The sequence below is a fragment of the Daktulosphaira vitifoliae genome, unplaced genomic scaffold (assembly GCF_025091365.1).
Source record: "Daktulosphaira vitifoliae isolate Bord-2020 unplaced genomic scaffold, ASM2509136v1 Scaffold_1, whole genome shotgun sequence".
In the NCBI taxonomy this organism is placed as follows: domain Eukaryota; kingdom Metazoa; phylum Arthropoda; class Insecta; order Hemiptera; family Phylloxeridae; genus Daktulosphaira; species Daktulosphaira vitifoliae.
In genome coordinates this window covers 6,466,817-6,489,685 of record NW_026099572.1, presented here as the reverse complement: position 1 = coordinate 6,489,685, position 22,869 = coordinate 6,466,817, and the positions used below count along the sequence as shown (strand labels likewise).

Sequence of the window (22,869 nt, the reverse complement as noted above, 5' to 3'; positions counted from 1 at the left end):
AAGCTGAGAAGGTATTAATTTTACTATGTGTGTTTTTTTTTTTTTTTTTTTTTTCCGNATAATATATCCGTAAAAATTACAATATTAAATTATCGAATATTAATTTCATACTAAATTTAATTATTATAATTATTATTTATTCATATTTTATAATTATAAATCAAATAAAAATCTAGCCGTAGATGCTCAAAAACGATATTTATAAAATATGTCTAAAAATCTTTTTTTATCACCTGGTTTTTGAGAATTTTTTAATAAACAATTTTGCTCACATTTATTTTCTTTTATCGATGTGTAGATTATAATAAGCGGAGGTTGAGAAACTTTGTCTTTCCAAACATTCAAGGAAACTTTATGTAGTATTATATCAAATATTTTTAGAGAATGATAAAATTTAATTTCGCCCTTAAGTTTATATTCGAACTCAACTTAAGGTATCACACTAATTGATGCGCACTATCATAGGCGCAACTAAAGGGGCTTAACTTCTATTAGACAAAGTAGATCGTCATTTAGAAAAATATGTATATTGTTTTTTAGTGTGGTGACAAAATGAAATTAGTACCCTCAAAAATTTCACTCTAGTTGCACCTTTGTGCACCGTCAAATAATTTATTATTTTTTATTTTTATAATACTTTCACAACAGTTTTTATACTTTTTCAATGTTAACAGGCGCTGAGGAAAAGTTAGAACAAATAAAAATGATTCGAGAACTAATTCGACTCAAAGAAAAAAACGGCGAAGGGTGTAGCAGTAATCCATTCCAGAAAAATGCCAAAAAAAAGAATCTCATGAGTGACACTGTCATGTCTACAGTATTTATTACTAGCTTCATTTTAATTTTAGCAATGGCCATATATTCTTTTCGGACACTATATATCGCCATTCAAAAAAAATTCCCTTCTACTCACACTGAACTATAAACATATTTTACTAAAAATCATAATAATAAATAAATATGACATTAAAAATAAAAAAAAATACAATTTTTTACTAATAAAATCTTAATTTATTACATTTTTTTTAAAATGTTTAATTGTATAATTTGAATTTCTTATAATACATCAATCATTTGATAGTTCTTCTAATTATTATTTATTTATTTATTTGTTATTAATAGAGGGCTTCATATACAAGGGGAGACATTGGGTACTGAGGCGTGGACATTAAAATGAAGGTTGTGTGATTGCATTGGAAAAATACTAGTTTTATTTTTTAATGTTAATATATATTAACTTCTGTATTAAAGGCTTTTTTGCTCACATAATCAAAAGTATAGAAAAAAATAATTATGATAAATAATTGTTCTATAGAACGGCAGAATCTTCTATCGCGATACCATGTGGTTTTAGTAATGTAAGTTACATAATATGTACCTATACAGTGTAATAATGGTTGTTTGTTTATTACTTCTTTTGTTATAAAATATTTTACTGAATTATTTATTAAAGTGATTAAATGACGAATTAATGTAAATAATTATAATACTTTTTTAATAGTGTAAATATTGTATGTTTCTCTTACTCCTTATTTCCAGTTTCAACTAATTTTTTCAAAACAGTCATGTTTTCCGAAGCAACGGCTTGCCGATATGCAGTTATCATTTCGCTTTTGCTGTTACTCACTATAAAATCAAAGAGGAAAATTTTTTATAACATTTGACAGGTAGATAAAAAAAAGTTTCAACAACAATTTATTGGTTAATAATCAGGCACATAGCTACGTATGCGAAATTATATTTACGTAGCATTACTATATCTTATGACTAAGAACCCTTTAGGATATTACTTGGTAAAATGTTACTATATATGTATACTTTTTGATCAACAATTGAACAATTTTTAGCTTTGTGTAGGTTAATCAGCTTATAGTATAGCCAGAAGATTTTTAAATATGGCTAAGAAGTTTTTTTTTCCTCAAAATTGATCAAAAAGTACAATTTTTAATCAAAAATTGGATCATTGCATGGATTTCGAGGGAGCACTACGCTAAGTTAAATACTCGCCACGAAGTCGAGAAGCATTTTGTATAACAGTGTTGATTTTTTTTAAAGTTTTTAGCAATTCATCATGGTTTTCACATGTTACTTTATGATTTTGTATCATCTGTCTATTAACGTGGTATATTTCGTTCAAACAGGTTTTCATATTTAGCCTTAAAGATAAAAGATAATTCATAGTTAAAAACTAAAAACTTTTAACTATATTAATTAACTAAAGGAATTTACATATCATCTAATAATCTGAAATCTTCTGCTTTCACAGTAAGATTTTTCAACAAAGCCGAATTATCAGCAATCGAAGCATTTAATGTAACTGAATTTTGTTGTAGAGATTTTACTAGTTGTATATTTTCCCATAAATCTTCCAAGACTTGAGGAAATTCGGCATGGGACTGTAACATATAACATTTCAAAATCACTATATTAACAGTAAAATTATTTTAATAAATTAAAATTCATAAGATTCATAATTTTATTTAAAAAATGTTGTTTAAAAAAAAAAAATTTTTAAGAATCAAATTATTTTGAAAATCAAAAAGTATTATTTATTTATGCTTTTAAAATTAAAATGTTTATAGATCGTAATAATTATTATAGATATCACCGTTGACTTAATAATTAAGACAGCTGGTCGATATTTCAAATCATTTAACGGGTAGTATCCTAAAAAAGAATAAGTCAATTGATTCATAGTATAAGGACTATCTTTTAAAAGAGCCCTAATAACTTATTTAGTGGTAATAATCTTAAATTATTAAAATTTTAGGGAGGTACGTTTTTTGATCTGATACTAGTGCTTAAAACTTTATGTAAAGTTTGTGATTGAATATTAAGTATATTACGCTGCTACCTATTTTCTTATACATCAGTTCAAAACCCCAGGTTAAATCTCAAAATTGTCCAATGAATTATTTAAAGCAAATTTTTTTAACAAGTTAACTGATATTGAAATCATTACTTGTATAATCGCGTATTCTAAAATTGTTAAATTTTTAACTTCAGAAAAATAAACAACATATACTTACTTCTACTTGTTCAATATTCAGGTAAGATGCTAATGATTGTACCAAGTCAGCAGCGAGACTAATATTAGTTGTGTATATACATATCGTGTTCTTTTCAAATACCAAATGTGTCAAAGAAGAATCTCTAAATGATTTGATCAATATGTTCCATGTATCGGTACCATTTGTTTTAATCGGTGTTTTTGTTTGCGGTACTATAAAATTCTGGCTCAACCACATATCTAACTGTAAAGTAAATTAAATTCGATGTAGATATTTAGTAAAAAACAAAATCAAACTAGGATGTTTATAAGAATATTTATCTGTAAATTATTACGTAAGAATAATATAAAAATGTATAATAAATAAAACAGTTTCTTAACTTTTCATTAAAATTCAAGTAATCTTACTTAAAAAAAACCCAGCACAGGGGGATCGTAGCACAGTGGTGACGTGTCATAGTTAGATCAAGTATAATGATATCTGACAGTGATTAAAATCACTATCATAAAAAACGCTTCGATGCAAATCTTTAGATAGTGTTTAATTTTAAAAAATTGGTGGATTATTCCAAAAGCTACATGATCTGTTATTTCCTTATTTAAATCCTGATTAAGATAAAGTATGTCGAATAAAAAAGAGATATAAATATTATTTCTCATAGAAAACTCTGTTGGTCCATACACTTTTCAATAAGTTTTAGCATTATAAAGTTAAAAATACAAAAAATAAAATCGAGAATTTTCACACAAAAGTAGCATTTGGTATCCATTTTCACCGTGAAGATAAAATAATGATCAACATTTTTTTTTTAATATTAAAGTATATTACATAATCTTTAATTTAAGATATATATAAAAGTGTCAATATTTCCGGAACACTTTCAAAAATTAAGTTGAAAAAGTTCTACTTTTTATATGCATTTTTAAGTTTTGAAGCCCCTCTGCATTTAGGGAAATGATTCGAGTAGTATATAAATAGCGGGTACGGGCTCTCAAAGGTGCCGACAATGACGTCATCTATTGTTCTTAGAACAATGGGGCGCTATTGTTCTCGGAAAACAATCGGTGCGCTACGGGCTCTCAAAGGTGCCGACAAATGACGTCATCTATTGTTCTCGGGGAAAACAATGGGTGTACAGGTGTACGGGCTCTCAAAGGTGCCGACTAATTACGTCATCTATTGTCCCCGGGGAACAATGGATGCACAGGTGAGATGCATTCCGTCATGGTGACGTCACACCTGATCTACCGTCACCCCCCCGGCACCGGCGCCCGTGGGGACTGCATCCAGGTGCAGCTCGTGACGTCATCCCTCTAGTTGACGACATCACATCATTGACCAAAGGGGTAAGCCGCTGTGACGTCATACCTAAACATTGATATTAGGGGTAATCCCTATGGTGACCGACGTCACACTTCAACACTGGCCCAAGGTAAGCCCTATGACGTCATACCTAAACCTACTACAGCTGGCCCGTTACACAATCCCAACTATATAACATATATGTTAGTCGGTTCGGTCAAAAAAAAAAAAAGTTAATTTTCCAGAGTACCTACACGCTAACGGTTCAACGTACGTATAGTACGCGTCGAGTCCGCGCGTATGATATGTCACAACCCTATATACAGCCGTGCCAATTCACCCCGACGTTTTCGTTTAAGTTTAAGTCGATGTTTCGTAAATGATGAATACTGATGTAAATAATGATGTGGTTCCGCTACACATTCCAGACATTCCGACAGTCGTTGTATTTGACAAAAAAACCACTGAACACGTGCATAACGCGTAGGCGCAATATCAGAAACAGCATTATTTCAAGGTCAATTGTTGTTTACAACATTGACTCTGTGTGTGTATACTACTACATACCCTTTTATTGAAACATTGAAATACAATATTCGGTTTTTATTGATGCGTACTATTTGTACAGTACAAATAGCCAAAGTCTGTTAATCTTGAAATTAATGTGTTTGTTATTTTAAAATATAATATATTACTGAACACATATCTATAACAAAGGTAACACTTGTGACTGCAATATTATTGTATAATCAAACCGACCATGGTACAGAGTTCTACAACCGACATTTCCAAGCGTTGATGGACCGTTACGGGATCCGTCATTATTCAACATTTACCACGATGAAAGCGTGTCTTGTGGAACGCTTCAATCGCACACTGAAGACGGTCATGTGGCGTGATTTCACTACGTGTGGAAATTAATAAACTCGCGTTGGTCAACAACAACAACTACGATAAGCGGGCGTTAATCGGTGACGAAGAAGAGTATAAAGACGTGTATACAAAAGCGTGGGGGCATTATTCTCTAGTCGATGACGACGACGAAAAAACAAATTAAACTCAAAGTGTACATTAGTTTTATTTAATAAAATAAATTGATACATTTTTTGTAATTTTTTAACCAATTTTTTTTTTTATAAAAATATGTAAATAAAACAATTACGAATTATCCGTTAACCATTGTTTCAAACACATTGCTTTATACAAGCTACACATTTCATGATTATTTATGTGACGAATACAACGTGGTTGGAATTCCACACATAATTTTCGCAGTGGTGGACAGTTTTCTTCTATTTCGACTACCCTCTGTCCGGGTAAATATTTTTGTAAAACTTGTTTTTTCTGCACGCCTTTCACGTAGATAGTATCGCACCGTAACAACGACATTATTCTCGGTATTTCAGTGTATTCCACGTCACCAATGTTCGTGTCCAAGCCGTGATGGTACTTTTTTAGCCAGTAAGTTGTTTTCACATCGTCCTTGATGATGTTTGGGTGTTTGAACACCCAGTGGGCCATAGACATGGACTCCAGGTCTATGACGGTCATTTCTTTTACCAAGAACGAATGGTCGGCGGCAGCCACCAGGCCCTGAATGTCGACAATCATTGCCGTGAGAAATCTGCTTTCGATATCCATGAGTTGTGTTCCGGGCCAAAACCCAACCACTTAACGTAGCACTGGTCTCCGCGTGTGCGTAACACCCGTTCCACTAAATACGTGTCCAGATACTGGGTCCTGCTCAACTCTTCGGTGTAAAATACACCCTGAATGGGGTTCCTCTGGTAATCTTCCAGATAATATGTTGGCGGTACTGTTCGTTTGACCTTGGTCACTGTGAACATCAATCGGTGCTCCAGTTGGGCAAATAGCCCTTGTCAAACACGGATTTCGTTTTGCTTATTCTCACTTTGTCGCCCACTCGAAACTTAATCGGTAAATTATCGGGTATTTTTTGTAATTTAATGCGTACTGCACTGGGATTCCCAACAGCTTGTGCGGGTGTCATGCCGATTGTTCTGTGCACGTGATTGTTATTGTAATCGTAGACCAGTGCAGGCAACCTGACTACCCATTTGTACGACCCACGCGTAGTGAAATCACGCCACATGACCGTCTTCAGTGTGCGATTGAAGCGTTCCACAAGACACGCTTTCATCGTGGTAAATGTTGAATAATGACGGATCCCGTAACGGTCCATCAACGCTTGGAAATGTCGGTTGTAGAACTCTGTACCACGGTCGGTTTGCATTAGCTTTGGATGACGACCCTGTTCGAGAATATCCAACATTGCTGTGGTCACGTTCAGGGCCGTTTTACTCTTTAACGGTACGGCCCAAGCGTACTTTGAAAACCCATCCACGCACGTTAGAATGTATCGGTGACCACGATTCGCGTACGCGCCCATTTCCACAAGATCCGCATGCCATATGTCATCGAGTCCTTTGATGTTTACTCGTGTTCGAGTGTACGTTCTCCGGGCCGGTCGATGTAGTTCGTACGCAATTTTAGGTTTAATAATTTAGATGGTATGTCGGCAATGTACCCGGTTTCGTAAAGTTCTTCTAGTATGGAAACAATCTCGGGTGACACTCCAGTGTTGCCAGCCGACTGAGCCGATATGAGCAGCTTCAGACGTTCGACAAGTTCATTGGGATCGTCCCAGTATAAGTAATCTTTTTTTTCACCGACTCTCAGCTGTAGTCCCGATCCTACGCTGCTGAACATTGGCTCGATAACTTCATTGTATTTAACACCTCCCTTTTTCAATGCCATATTTTTGTTTAGATGAGCTCCAGTTTCCTCCAATATTGTTTTGTACTTTTCCAAATCTTCGTCGGTGAACCCAATGGGATTTTTCGAAAACAACAAATTCACTAGTCCAATCGTCAATGGGTGTTTTGTTTCATTTACACAAATAGAGTCACTGTCAACGGTTATATCGTTTGCATTACCCATGCTCAGCTTACCGTTCGTATGCATTCTAGGACCGTATTGTTTATCTCTCAATGGATTTTTTGTCCACTGTTCTATAAGATGTGCAAAATATAACTTTGAATAGCCATTTTCTTGCGATTGTTTCAAATGATTCTGCTGCTGCTGCACATTAACAACATTGGAAATCCTATTCAATTGTTCGATTATTGATGCTAGTTTTTTCTGAATGTGAGTCAATGACTCTGACTCACCACGACGCAATTCTGCATATTTTCGTCTGACGTTGTCCCGGGCTTGATCCAACAGTTCCATCGAACGTCGATCCTTGTCGGCGGCGGCGGTGTTCATATTGTAACGTACGTGTCAAACCTGTACCTGTATCGACCACTATCGCGATCAAAATCCGTACATATCACTGCGAACCCGTATTTATCGTTTTTCCAACACTGATTGCAAAACTCTTTGAACTCGTTAAATTTCATATCACAACACACGTACTCGTCGTATGCATGATGTAGGTTGATTTCGTCTTGTCGGAACAACACCACCACATTCGCATTGTCTCGTAACATTTGTTTTTGTATACGAGACAATGTTTGCGAGAGAAAAAACACATCAACTCTTTTGTGTCGGCCACGCGCAAAATAATCGCACATTACGTTTTGTTTTTCCATAACCACGTCGTCGAAAATAAACACTGAATTTGGCAGAACAGTGTCCACTGGTGGAACTTCATCACCGTTCGCAAATGTGAACACACGTATCCCTTCAACATCTTCCAATACTCGAATCAATAGTTGATATTTCGACTGCTCCAACGATTTCGAGTAGATGTAAACGTTTTCGAATTTCAATCCGTTCAAGTCGGTCAACAGCGCGAACATTAAATTGGTTTTACCACAATTTGACGGACCACAAATCAGACAACGTACACTGTTTGGTAATAACTTCCCGTGTTTACTGTGCTGTACATTGGTGGCGACATGATCGTCAAAATTGACCACGGGCAGAGTTTCTGTCTGTTTTTCAAAACGCATCGCACGTCGTCATTTACCCATCATTTTCTGTGTATTATTATTATTATAATAATAAAAAACTTTGTTGTTGCTCGTAACGTATTGACCTCGATTACGTAGGGCAACAGATAGCGTTATTTTTTCATCACACTTACGATATTATATATATATATATATATATATATATATATATATAATATTGTAAGGATGAACTAGGACGTTAGAAGTACAATGAAATCGCTACGACGACGTCGACATCGGAAACGGGGATCCGGTATTGTCAATTCAGTTATAAACAATATTCCTTTTGAAGCCCACGTGCCCGGTTACCAGTTTGCCGGTCCTGGAACTAAATTACAGAAACGTTTAGCACGTGGAGACCGTGGTATAAATCCATTGGACGCAGCATGCCGTGAACACGATATCGCGTATTCCAAAAGTAATTCTCTCGGGGATCGGCATCGAGCCGATGAAATTCTAGAACACCGTGCGTGGGATCGAGTGCGTTCAAAGGACGCAAAATTATCAGAACGAGCCGTAGCTTGGGGTGTGACAAACGCAATGAAATTGAACGCAAACTCGGTGTGGGATTAAAAAAAAATAATAATAAAAAAGTGACGGCGTCTCCGACATCGTTGAAAAATGCTGCACGAAAAGCTTTGCTTGCTGCTAGACGTGTGATCATCAAGAAGAGTCCGATGAGTGTACCTCGCATACTAAACATCCCGAAAAGCGGAGGAGTGTTGCCGTTAATTCCAATTTTTGCCGGTTTGTCAGCACTAGGAGCACTAGCTGGCGGAGCTGCAAACGTAGTAAAGGTTGCAAGTGAATTCATTCGCAATGGACGTACTGGTGTTAACGTGGGTAAAGGACTGTACATTCGTCCTTACGGATCCGGTTACCGGATCGAGAAGAAGAGGAAACCACAAAAACGTCGCTCAAAACAGAGAGTGAAAAAAAACTAATTCCGCTGCTACCCAATCGTGCATTATACGATAATGAAATAGAGCATTTCGCTCGTCATGTGCTCGATCCACGTGTATTTCGTGGTGTATTTTGTCGTGACACATTACCACGTACACAACCACATACAAATGAAATGGGCGTGATCAATCTGGACGTTTCGAGCAATAGCGGAACACATTGGGTAGCATACAGTAAATGTGGTGAGCACGTTACGTACTTTGATAGTTTTGGTAATTTACCGCCGCCATTGGAAGTGTTACGGTATTTTAACGGCTGTAAAATCACATACAACTACAGAAACTATCAGACTTTCGACGAAACGAATTGTGGACACTTGTGTTTAAAATTTCTTATAGAACAAAAAAAATGTCATCCAACACAAAACCGTCATCGATAACCGTGACAGGTAGGGGATCACAAATTGAATGCCGATTTCATCCACACATTGACGTTGACGATAACTGTGAAATTGGGCTGTTGAGCTTACACACTTGGAACATAATGCCAAACATTGATGAAACTAACAATATAATCGTTTTTGGATTGCCCGGTCAGGAACCCTTGCTGAAAGTAACACTGCCCGTTGGTACGTACGAATTGGAAGACTTGAGCAAATATATTGCCAGTCAGTACGAGAAAATTTCCTTTGAATATACAATCGTTGAAAAATTTAAAGATAGAAAAGTGACCTCATCGTTCAAAATCGTAGTGAACCACGTGACGATGCATTGCGAAATAATGTGTGAACATCCCATCGATTTCTCACATGAAAGATCATTTTGCCGTTTATTGGGTTTCAATCCTCGGTATTTGGAACCACGTAAGACTCATGTATCGGATTATCCAGTGACAATAACACCGATTACGTCTATTCGAGTGGATTGTAATATTATTGTGGGTTCGTACCACAATGGAAAACAATCACACACCTTACATGAGTTTTCTCCCAGCGTGCCACCAGGCTACCGCATTATAGAAGTTCCCAGGCAAATTGTTTACTACCCATTGAACACAAATGTGTTGGATACGGTACGAATCGTTCTATGTAATCAAGAAGGATACCAAATAAATCTCAAAGACGAAGAATTATCCGTACGCTTGCACATTAGACATAAATAGATACATCTCTCACTTTCTGAACACACCGGGTAGCGAATGGTTGTAACATGCCGTTGATTTTTAACAACAATCGTACGACCATATCATCATCATCATCATCATCAACAACAGTGAAGCCCAAGTCGATACGTTACGGTGGTGGTTCCATCAAACGGTCTTGGACTGCGAATCGAACATACCGTGTGACGCCGAGGAAACTTACGAAAGATAATATCGCATATCTAAAATCACTGGGCTGCCGCGTCGTCAACAATGACAGAGTATCTACAAGTTTTGGAAAAATCCTCTCAAGACGATAACGTGAAACGAGAATATTACCTGGAACACCAAAGCTACAACAACTCGTACGGAAACAACGATGAGATTCGCATTGAGTTGCGCAACAAAGAAAAATTCACCATACCGTGTGAAAGTTACTTGCAAATAGAGGGGAATATTGCAAAACCCACAGGAGCAGTTGGTAACATTGTAATGAATCAAAACTGTATGATGAATATTTTCGATGAAATTCGTTTTGAGATCAACAATAAAGAAATTGATAAGGTAAAAAACGTTGGTGTGACTACGACTATGAAAGGATATTGTTCGTTCACGCCCAACGATGTCGTACGGTTACATCCAGCCGGGTGGAAAAACGTGAATAAATTATACGATGATGGAAACTTTATGGACCATTCCGAATTTGTAGCTCATTGTCCGTTGTCAATGTGTATGGGATTTTTCGAACGGTATCGGCGTACACTGATCAACTGTAAGCAAACACTCATACTCATCCGATCGAATGCCGACCACTGCGCCGTAGCATTGGTACCGGCAAAAGACGAAGCAGAAAAAGCTTCGGTGTTAACCGCAGAAAATATTGCGCTGATCAGACAAACCAAAGTGAATATCACAAAAATTAAATGGGTCGTAAAATACTTTGAACCAAATGTGAAAACGGAATTGGGTCTGATGCGCATACTCGACAGCAAAAAATGGTTACCGTTAGAGTTTCAATGTTGGGACACTGCTGTATACCCCCTTGTACCACAAACCACCACTCATACATGGTCAGTGCGTACGTTCTCGGGTGTTGAAAAACCTAGGTACTTACTCGTAGCCATGGTCACAGATGCCAATAAACGGGTACACGGTGAATTCAATCATTGTTTCCTGCGTAACATCAAGGCATACTTGAACGCTGACGAGTACCCGTACGAAAACCAAAATGCAGATTTCGACAAAGGCAAATTCTCGACATTATATAATTCGTACGCACAATTTCAAACAATGTACTATGGAGAGGAACCCATACCCTTTTTTGGATCGAATCAGCTACAAAAAAATCGGACCTATATTCGTCATAGATTGTTCAAAACAAAACGATACCGTCAAGTCGTCCACAGAGGATCTACGTATTGACTTTGAATGTGCAGAGCAATTTCCAACTAAAACTTCGCTGTACTGCGTCATCATACACGACTGTCAAATGGAATACAATGTATTCACCGGAGAAGTGCGCAAATTGTAAATATAAAAATCAGTAGGATACAAAATAAAATTTTAAAAAATCTGCATATAATATATACTTTTATTTTAAGTGATATTTTTGTATATAAATGATATAATGTAATAATAAATAACGATAATAAACTATTTATTTTTTTATTGACATTTAGATTTGTATTTACTTAGATAAACTGATCGTCAATTTGCTGTACCATACCATTAACCATAAATTCATATTTGATGTTCTGAAGACGTTCGAATAACTTTATGTACAGGCATCTCACAATCCTACACATACAATTTGGTGGTCCATTGATTCGTATTTCGTTCGAATTCGATGACCAAAAACACCCGACATAATGCCAATTGGCGCTTTGACGTCCACATTTATCGGCCAATACCAGCAACTGGGAATAATTTCCACGCAACTCGGCCAGTCGATGATAAACTTCTACCGTGAGGTTGTTGTCGACAATCATATCTAGCTCGATGTTAATTCGTTCCAAGAGATCCATCTCGTAAGCGTCATAGAACAATACTACTGATGAAACTACACACTATCACTAGATAGTGAGATTTCTAACGGTCGTCTACGACGTCAACAACAAGGGAATGTTGTTAAATCATGATGATTCATCAATAAATACATTAGTGTGGTAAAAAAAAAAAAAAATAAACATGATAAAACTTGTTAGGGCACGTATGGATCCGACGGTGGAGCGCGTTCGCACCGGTCGGGCACAAGCGTCAATGCGCACGACACAATCACGACGTGATAGGGCATCTAGGGCTCACATTTTCATAGCACAGAGTTAGCGTTAGCGTGACGTCGTCATAGGGATTGTGTGTGTGTGTGTAACGAGCCAGCTGTAGTAGGTTCAGGTATGACGTCATAACGGCTTACCCCTTAGGTCAATGATGTGACGTCGTCAACTAGGGGGATGACGTCACGAGCTGCACATGGATGCACCTGGATGCAGTCCCCACGGGCGCCGAGGCCAGGGGGGGGTTACGGTTGGTCAGGTGTGACGTCACCATGACGGAATGCATCTCACCTGTGCACCCATTGTTATCCCGAGAACAATAGATGACGTCATTTGTCGGCACCTTTGAGGGCCCGTAACGCACCTATTGTTTTCCGAGAACAATAGCGCCCCCTTGTTCTAAGAACAATAGATGACGTCATTGTCGGCACCTTTGAGGGCCCGTACCCCCTATTTATATACTACTGATTCGATTTAAAAAAAAAATATGTCGAATGAAGGAGGTATATAAATATTATTTCTTATAATAAAATTGTATTGATCCATACATTTTTTAAAAAGTTATAACACTTTAAAGTTAAAAATGTAAAATATAAAATCGAGAATTTTAACACAAAAATAGCATACGGCAGGCATTTTCACCGCGAAGAAACCCAATCCGACATTTTTTTTTTCCATAATAAAGTATATTACATTAGCTTTTTGTGAAAAAGTTGCCATTTTGAAACCCTTCCTTTGGGCTGGTAAGGAGTCAAATTTTCATTAAAATATATCAAAAGATAGATAAATACCTAAGGTATCTAAAAAAAAAAATTATATTGATTAGTTCATTTTTGAAAAAGTTATGGCTGTTTTAAGTAAAAAAATTGAAAAAATTTCGAATATTAGCAATTTTTAAATTTATTAATTATTTTGGAGATTTCCCCCATTTACGGAAAACGAGGGAAATTTTTTCAATTTTTGAAGGTTATGTCTTCGACTAGATACGATTTGTGATCTTTTGACGTATCGTTGAAAGAAATCGGTTCGATGAGAGCTGAGAAAAAGTGATAACAGACACACAAAAAAAAAACATCATAGCAAAATTAGAACCTTCTCTGCTTTTGCATCAAAGCTAAAATGGTAGCACAGTGTGAACGTGTCATAGTTGGGACAAGTATAGATGATATCTGACAGTGATTAAAATTACTATCATAAGAAACGCTTCAATGCAAATCTGTAGATAGTGTTTAATTTTAAGAAATTTGTGGATTATTTGAAAAACAATATTAACTCCTATTTTTTGTTCCATTTCGACTATCATAAATAAGTATAAATTTATATTTCATGTAAATTTTATATTTATTGGCAGACTCATTACTATTTCAAACCATTATAAGGTATTTTAAAACAAAAAATAAAATAAAAATTTGAACAAAAAAATAACATGTTTTTAAATACGTCCCGAGTAGCATTATTTTGGTTCACGGTCGGTTCAAGCGACCCACGAGTGCTGGGAGAGTTCTATGTTCAATAATGAACCGTGTAATTTTTTATAAGTTCCAGGAAAGTTCAGCGTTCNATCAGGATATAAATTAAGAAACACGAGTTCATTTTACTTTTTGAATAATCCATCAATTTTTAGCTTCGATGCGAAGCTGAGCAGGTATTAATTTTTCTATGATGTGTTTTTTTAGCTTCAATATTACTATGATGTGTTTTTTAATTTTTTTTTTTTTGTGTCTGTGAACGGTCAATCTCAGCTTTCGCTGGACCGATTTCGATGAACAATACATCAAAAGATCACAATTCGTATCTATTTGAAGATATTACCCTCAAAAATTGAAACAAAATTCTAATTTATCAATTAAAAAGTTACTTAACCCACATTCTCCGTATAGATAATTAAAATTATTAATTTCTAATGTTTTCGAAGTATTTATTGACGAATTAAGTTTGATATGATAATGGTGCCAGCTATGAAATTAAATAATTTTACTTTGTAGTTTATTATTTTTTAACCAGTCATTAATATTTCACATTTTTTGTAAAATGTTGCTATATAAATCATTTCCAAAAAAAATTATTTTTGGTTTCACCTAAATTTAACAATAGATTTTAATTAATACACGAGTTTTTAGTAATTATTGCGGTATTTTTTATTAAATAAGTTTAATATTAAATTATATTCAAATTTATTTTTTAATTATAAATAATATTAGCCACAAGTGATCAATTCTTACTACACAACTTTTATTTATTAATTAAACGTGTTTTTTTTTAAATAGTAGATTTGTTGCGAATTGAAAAGTCTGTTACATGGACAAATAATACTTTTACTATCTACATAATGTATATAATTAAGATTTAAAGTAGTGTGCGTTATTTATAGTTAATTATTAGTAATATTGATAATTGTTCAAGTTTCTAAAGACAATACATCATAATAGTTAATCATTTCGATTTTCTTATGGAAATTAAAATAACTAGTAGTTCACGTGGTATTGTATTAGTACTTACAAAAAATTGTTAATTATGGTTACAATATGGTATAATATATATTTATAAATAATTTTTAAATACAAGTCCTACGATCTGTTTAAGGGTTTCTAATAGTTGGTCCCGTGTCTTGATTTCTTGCTTAAAAAGGTCCACTATGAAATCATTTTCTGTAATACATAGGGTTTTAAAAAAGTCATAGTTCATAAGTCGATCTGATTCAACGAAATTTATCAAGCAGTTCGGTGGTTTATTAATTTGATACAAAAGAATGTGTGACATTGTTTGCAATCGTTTTATAAATTTCTGAGGGTACTTATTATCCAAATCTTCCCTGAAATATTTTATCTGCTTTCTATATGGTTTTCCTAATATTATCACCAAGATTTTGTCAAGAGCCGCTGTCATAAGATAGTAAATTGTGTTATGCATAGAAAAATCTCCGGTCCTGATTAATATTTCGATACTGTACTTAGCTATAAGTATAATATATTTTTTCAATCAAACATTATAAGCTGCCGGATAAGCTTTAAATTTTAAGAAATTATATCTTTCTAAGTCATTTGAATCAATCGTTTTTTTCCAAAAGTTTTCAAATGTACTGATAACTTCATTGTAACACACGTTTTCATTTTGGACCAATTCATATTTTATATTTATTTCATATTCTGAAATGGCATTTGACTTATTAAAAATTGTTATTGTTAATATTATGAATAAAAACACTGTTTTCTTCTTCATTAAAAATGTAATTATTTTCGTACTCCAATTTTAGAAAAGTATACGTTATGAACATAAAATGAATCGATTGAAGTTTTGTCTTTTAAAAGACTTTTTAATCTATTATGCTATTGAGAAATGTTTTATTTAAGCAATGTTAGAGCTATTGATTCACTCCTTGGAAATCTATTAATAAAAATATATTTTACAACTATTTAACAGCACAATAAGATGGAATATTTTTGAAAAGATAAACAGAAATTATTTAATTTAATTTTAACTTAATTATTTACTTGTGTTATAAATAATATTTATATTTAAATCATAAGTATATTTTTGTACGTACATGGATGTATGTTTTTTTGATTTTTCAGAAAGAAAAATTTAATAAAAATTAAATCAAAATTTGAAGTATTATAGATTTACTTGTAACATTTTCGAATACGGTATTAAACAGTTTTCCTTTAAGTATTGAATTAATTTAAGTACTCAACCAATGTGATTTTATTCATTTTTCGTTTATTTGGAAATATTTTATTACAAAATTTTGTATATCTTAGATCACTTTATGATAAATGATTTAAGTTGGGCAATTTAACATTATATAGAATGATTCCAAACTAAAGAACCGGATTCACGAAAAAAATTTCATTAAGGAAAAATACCAAAAAAATCGAAATTATTTACAAGTATTCTTCTCATAGTCAAGTTTTATTTCGCATGTTAACTACTAGAAGTTTACTACTAAAAATTAACAAATTTGATAATTGTTTAGTAGTAATTTACTCAAACAATTAGTTTTATTATACAATAATTTCATAACTCCTTTATAATTAATTACTTATAAAAGTGTCGGCAGAAGAAAATTACGGTCTTATTGTCCTCGGGCAATATGGTTCCTAAGCAAAAATCACCCCCACTTTTCGTCATTGCAATTACTTTCCTAGAGTTTTTAACATGCTTATATCAGTTTCACTTGTATGTATGTTTGTAAGTTTGTAACTCTCCACGCCCCATGTGTTATTTCTCGCGTATCCCGTCGTCTATGGCCTTGAGACTTATTATCAATAGTAGTAAGACAGTTGTGAGTTTATAAATACACTAACTGCCAATACAGAAATTATATCTATTAATAATCATAATTGACAACAAACACCTGTGACTGTGACAGCGTTGTCATAAAAAACTAAAAACTAAAAAGTGAAAAATAAATATAGTTTAAAGAACTAAAAAAATACGCTTTTAAAGCACATTGAACTAACTAAATAGTTAATATTATTACTTTAAAAAATATATAAAACTAGGCAATATATTTATTTTAAAATGCCTTACAAGGGTAGAATGAGAACATTGATTTTCATAAAACTTTCTACCTTACATTAAATATAAAGTTAAACTTGTTTTGCACTTCAATTCATTTTTGACTATAGGAAATATATTCAAAATTCGTATGATTTGTATCACACAAATTATTTAGCCGTTTGCGTTTTAAGATTGTTTATAGATTTGGATTTCAAGTAAAAAATTATCAATTATTTGGTTTTATTTAAATGATGGTAACAATAACTTTGTTTCGATAGCTAATAAATTATTTATTATGATAGTTATCAAGAAAAATTTAGTTATCTTAACATTATATTATGCTTTCTTATCTGTCATTAAATATTACTTTATGCGCCAGCTAAGCAAAATGTAGACTACCGTCTGGACTAAAATATATTGTAACAGATGAACAGTTGATCAGATAAACAAATTGTAGACAAAATTGTTTTTTTCATCTGTGATTAATCAAGTTAAAAATAGTGATTCTTACTTAAAAAAATTTAAATTCTGGTGTTTTAACTTCCAATGGATGTAATGGATGAACACAGAAATTTTTCTACCATCTATTATTGTAGTTTTTTGAACCAAATATGAAAAAATAAATATCTTAACAAATTTCGATGACCTTGTTTATATTTTGGGAACAATGTTACCATCATCAGCGTTCACACATATGACAAGTGGTATACCAACTCTGAGGTGTCGCGCGAACCCGTAAGCGGAAGGCGCCGCACAGTGGTCCGCACCGGCGATGACAATAAAACACAATTAATGATTTCCAGCCAGTGACTGGGACCAGACCGAGTTAAAAGATAACCAAAATAAATAGACCCGAATTCGGTGAAATGTCTAAAAACGGACGACACCTGCCCAGCGCTATCAACTGGAATCGTTCGCCAACGCCATTTCGACTGCTCGGTTGTCACAGCGGTGATTTTTCGCAAGTGTCCCCCCAACGATTATCGTCGATCAATATTTTTATCGCGGTTTTTATTTATTACAACGTGTATATCGTTTCATTCCTGTAACGCGTTAACGGCACCGTAAATCAAAATCGAAAATGTGTTCATTTGAAATTAATGAACTTCACGCGTTCAGTTTTACCAGTTCTTTACCGCGTTGCACGTGTCCCCGACACTTGCGACGAGAGCGTTACATTTCTGAAGGTAATTATCGGAGAGCTAATAGTTATTCGTTTTTATGTAACAACAGTCGGACGGCGCACTTTTTTTTTTATCGGTGAAAACCAAATTGTAATAATCGGTCACACGTCAACGATTTTCCTCTACCGACACTCTTATGAGTAATTAATTATAAAACAAGTTGTTTGGGTAAACTGGGAACAATTATCAAAATTGCTCATTTTTAGTAGTAAACTTTTAGTAGGTAACATAAAACTTGACTATGAGCAGAATACTTGTTCGATTTGTTCGCTATTTTTCCTTAATGACATTTTTAATCATGAAATCGGTTCATTTGTTTGGAATCACACTATATCATGTTTAATTGCCCAACTTAAAGCATTTATCATCTAAGATATACAACATTTTGTGATAAAATATTTCCAAATAAACGACAAATGGCTAAAATTACACTAAAATTGCTGGGAAATTAAATTATTACCATACTTAAAGGAAAACTGTTTAATTCCGTACTCGCAAATGCAACACGTAATTTTATAATATTTCCAATTGTGATACCATTTTAATTCATTTTTTCATTATTAAAAATTAAAAAAAAAAAAATCCGTGTACATGATTTAAGTGTAAATATGATTTATAGCACAAGTAAATAATAATGTTAAAATTAAAAATGGAATTAAACAATTACTGAATTCTTATTGTGCTGTTAAATGGTTGTAAAATACATTTTTATTTACAGATTTCCAAGGAGTGAATCGATAGCTCTACAATTGTTTAAATAAAACATTTCTCAATAGCACTACAGAATAAAAAGGTGATTTAAAAGACAAAACTTCAATAGATTCATTTTAAGTTCATAACGTATTGTATACTTTTTTTAAAATTGGCGTAAAGAAAATAATTATTTTTTTGATGAAGAAGAAAACAATGTTTTTATTCGTAATATTAACAGTAACGATTTTTAATAAGTCAAATGGCAATCCACATTGTAAAATACTCGAAAAATATATGGTGGCCCAAAATGAAAACGTGTGTTATAATGGAGTTATCAGTAAATTTGGAGTTTTTTTGCAAGAAACGATTGAATCGAACGATTTGGCCAGATTTGAATTCTTAATAAGTGATGCTTTTCCGGATGCTTATGGGATTCGAACGCGAAAATATATTGTACTTATAGTTAAGTACAGTATCGAAATATTAAGACAGACCAAAGATTTTTCTTTGCATGAAATAATTTACAATCTTATAAAAGAGGCTCTTGACAAAATCTCGTTGTTAACATTAAGAGAAACATATGGACGGCAGATAACTTATTTTCGGGAATATTTAGGTAAAAAGTTCCCTCGTAAATTTATTAAACGATTGCACACAATATCAGACACTCTTTTGGCAATTTTTACTAAATCACCTCACTGGATAGGGCCATTCGATGAATCAGATCGTCTTATGAACTTCGACTTATTTAAAACCCTATGTATTATAGAAAATGATTTCATAATAGACCTTTTTAAGCCAGAAATCAAGACACAGGACCAACTATTAGAAACCCTTCAACATATCGTAGGACTTTTGTCTAATGAATCTTTCAATTATTTATAAATATATATTATATCATATATATTGTAACCATAATTAACAATTTTTTGTAAGTAATAATACAATACCACATGAACTACTAGTTCTTTTAATTTCTATAATAAAATCGAAATGATTACCTATTATGATATATTGTCTCTAGAAACTAAAATAATTATCAATATTACTAATAATTAATTATAAATAACACACACTAATTTGATTCTTAATTATGCACATTAAGAAAATAGTTGATGTATTAAATATTCCTCTATGTAACAGACTTTTAAATACACAACAAATGTAATATTTAAAAAACCCAGCACATTTTTTTTCACATTAAAGTATATTACATTATCTTTAATTTAATATATATATAAAAGTGTCAGACCTTCCGGAACATTTTCAAAAGTTATGTTGAAAAAGTTCTACTTTCTATATGCATTTTTTATATTTGAAGCCCCCCCATATATAGGGAAATAGTCTGATTTAAAAAAAAAGTATATCCAATGAAAGATGTATATAAATACTACTTCTCATGAAAAAATTGTATTGATCCATACATTTTTTAAAAAGTTATAGCACTTTAAAGTAAAAAATGTAAATTATAAAATCGAAAATTTTCACACAAAAATAGCATTCGGTAGCCGTTTTCACCATGAAGACAAGTCCAGAGGTTAATTTTTTTTTTTTTCAAATTAAAGTATATTACATTAGCTTTAATTTAAGATATATATAAAAGTGTCAGACCTTCCGGAACATTTTCAAAAGTTAAGTTGAAAAAGAAAATTTTTTGTGAAAAAGTTGTCATATTAAATCCCCCCCTGTGGGCAGAAAAAAGGTCAAATTTACAAAAAAAATATACCAAATGATAGTTAAAGACATTATGCATCTATAAAAAAAAGAATTATATTGATATGTTCATTTTTAAAAAAGTTACGTCAGTTTTTAGTAAAAAAAATTGAAAAAATTTCGAAAATTAGCGATTTTTAAATTTTTTGGAGGTTTCCCCCATTTACGGGGAACGAGGGAAATTTTTTCAATTTTGAAGGGTAATGTCTTCGACTAGATACGATTTGTGATCTTTTGACGTATCATTGAAAGAAATCGGTTCGGTGAGAGCTGAGAAAAAGTGGTAACAGACACAAAAAAAAAAAAAACACATCATAGTTAAACCAATACCTTCTCAGCTTCGCATCGAAGCTAAAAAAAAACATGTTTAATTAATAAATAAAAGTTGTTTAGTAAAAATTGATTGGATAATATTATTTATAATTAAAATTTTTTATTTTAAAATACCTTAGAAGAATAGAACGAGAACTTTGATTTTCATAAAACTTGTATGAGTCTACCTTAAATTGAATATAAAGTTAAATTTATTTTAGATTATTTGCCTCTTCTAAGTCGAGAAAATGACATTGAAATTTCCAACTCGATTAAATTGCCCTTTTATCTATCAGCAAATGTGATCTACGATTACCGTATAGGAACACTAAAGTATTTCACGCTTGGAGTATAATATGCAAACCTTGTCCGGCGCAAAATGATATGTTTTTTAGTACAGGATAAATATTCAAAATTCATATGATTGTATCACACGAATTATTTAGACGTTTGTGTTTTCAGATTGTTTATAAATTTGGACTTCAGATAAAAATTTATCAATTATTTGGTTTAATTAAAATGGTGGCAACAATAATTTTGATTCGATAGCTAATAATTTTTTTATTATGATAGTTACCAAGAAAAATGTAGTTATCTTAAAATAATATTATGCTTTCTTAGCTGTCAATAAATATTAGTTTATGTGACAGCATGGCAAAATGTAGACTACTGTTTGGACTAAAATATGTAGTAACAGATGTACCAGTTGTAGAACAAAATTGTTTTTTCATCTATGATTAATCAAGTTAAAAATAGTGGTTCTTACTTAAAATTCTGATGTTTTAACTCCTAATGGATGAAAACAGAAATTTTTTTACTATTTATTATTGTTGTTTTTTGAATCGAATAGTAAATTTCTTTACAAAATTTTTAATTTTTCAACAGTTTATGAAAAAATAAGTATATTAACAGATTTCGATCACCTTGTTCATATTTTGGGAACAATGTTATCATCATCAGCGTTTAACACATATGACAAGTGTTACTCGTATTATTATATTATTGCTCATGTACTATTAATGTATTATACTTAAAGTTTAACCATAGCTCCTTAGAACTACATTTATTGTTAAAAAATAATAATTTTTTATTCTAATTAGATATTTTGGTTTAAATTAAAGTTAAAAATTTTGATAGTTTATGATCCAAAAATATTGAAATTTTGAATTTTCTTTTTTTCTACTTATAATTATGATTTTGTAAATAAATTACTCCAAATTCAGTTACTGAAATTACCAATAGAGAAAGGTATACTATGTATGTTTGGTATAAAATGTCTTTAGCAAAGAACTAGTAGACCAGTTGTTACAATCATCGTTGATTATATTGTATGGAGTGACAGTTGATCTCCAGCGTCTTGCTTTACTCACCCTCTTGCCCACCCAGCATGGCAAATCGATGGCCTCTGGGTTAATTGTCATCCGTGTACAGTTCATTGCCGTAAGTCAGTAAGTCTTTTTGTTTTATATGTCATTATCTTCAGTAGCAAGCACCTTCGTTTGAATGGTAAATTGTACGGCCTTGTATGCCGTTATTCTTTTATTTGTTTATTATTGCGCCCTTGTGCTCAAAGTTTTCCTACTCTTTCATACCACTAGTCATTGAGCCCTGACCATCACTAAATATTTTATTTGCTGTAGTCGCTTTACCACCGTCTGTTCTCATCTGCCATTACGTGCCTGGATCTACATGCTGACTTGTTATACTCAGATGTTCGACAACATTGCCACAAGATCTCATACAGTCCACTAATCACTATCAACAATTTCATTTGTTCAGATGAGTTTTATATTATTTTTTAATGTTATTATGTTTGTATTAATCAAGTTTAACTATTTTGTTTATGTTGCTTCGCCGGCCA

The 22,869-nt window shown here is 32.8% G+C and overlaps 1 protein-coding gene across 3 annotated transcripts in view; it reads right to left on the bottom strand.

The window, feature by feature from the left end:
• LOC126910515 (Bardet-Biedl syndrome 2 protein homolog) overlaps positions 1–22,869 on the bottom strand; it is a 48,913-nt gene that overhangs the window by 2,916 nt on the left and 23,128 nt on the right. For 2 of the 3 annotated variants that reach the window (XM_050663746.1, XM_050663829.1), the window contains exons 9-12: positions 3,030–3,254; positions 2,230–2,396; positions 2,008–2,156; positions 995–1,626 (exon numbers count right to left, since the gene is read on the bottom strand). In XM_050663746.1, coding sequence (XP_050519703.1) covers positions 1,523–1,626; positions 2,008–2,156; positions 2,230–2,396; positions 3,030–3,254 — 645 coding nt within the window. In that variant the 3' untranslated portion in view covers positions 995–1,522. Of the gene's footprint in view, positions 1–994; positions 1,627–2,007; positions 2,157–2,229; positions 2,397–3,029; positions 3,255–22,869 lie in introns of those variants that run through there. The other variant, XM_050693175.1, reaches the window with a different exon arrangement.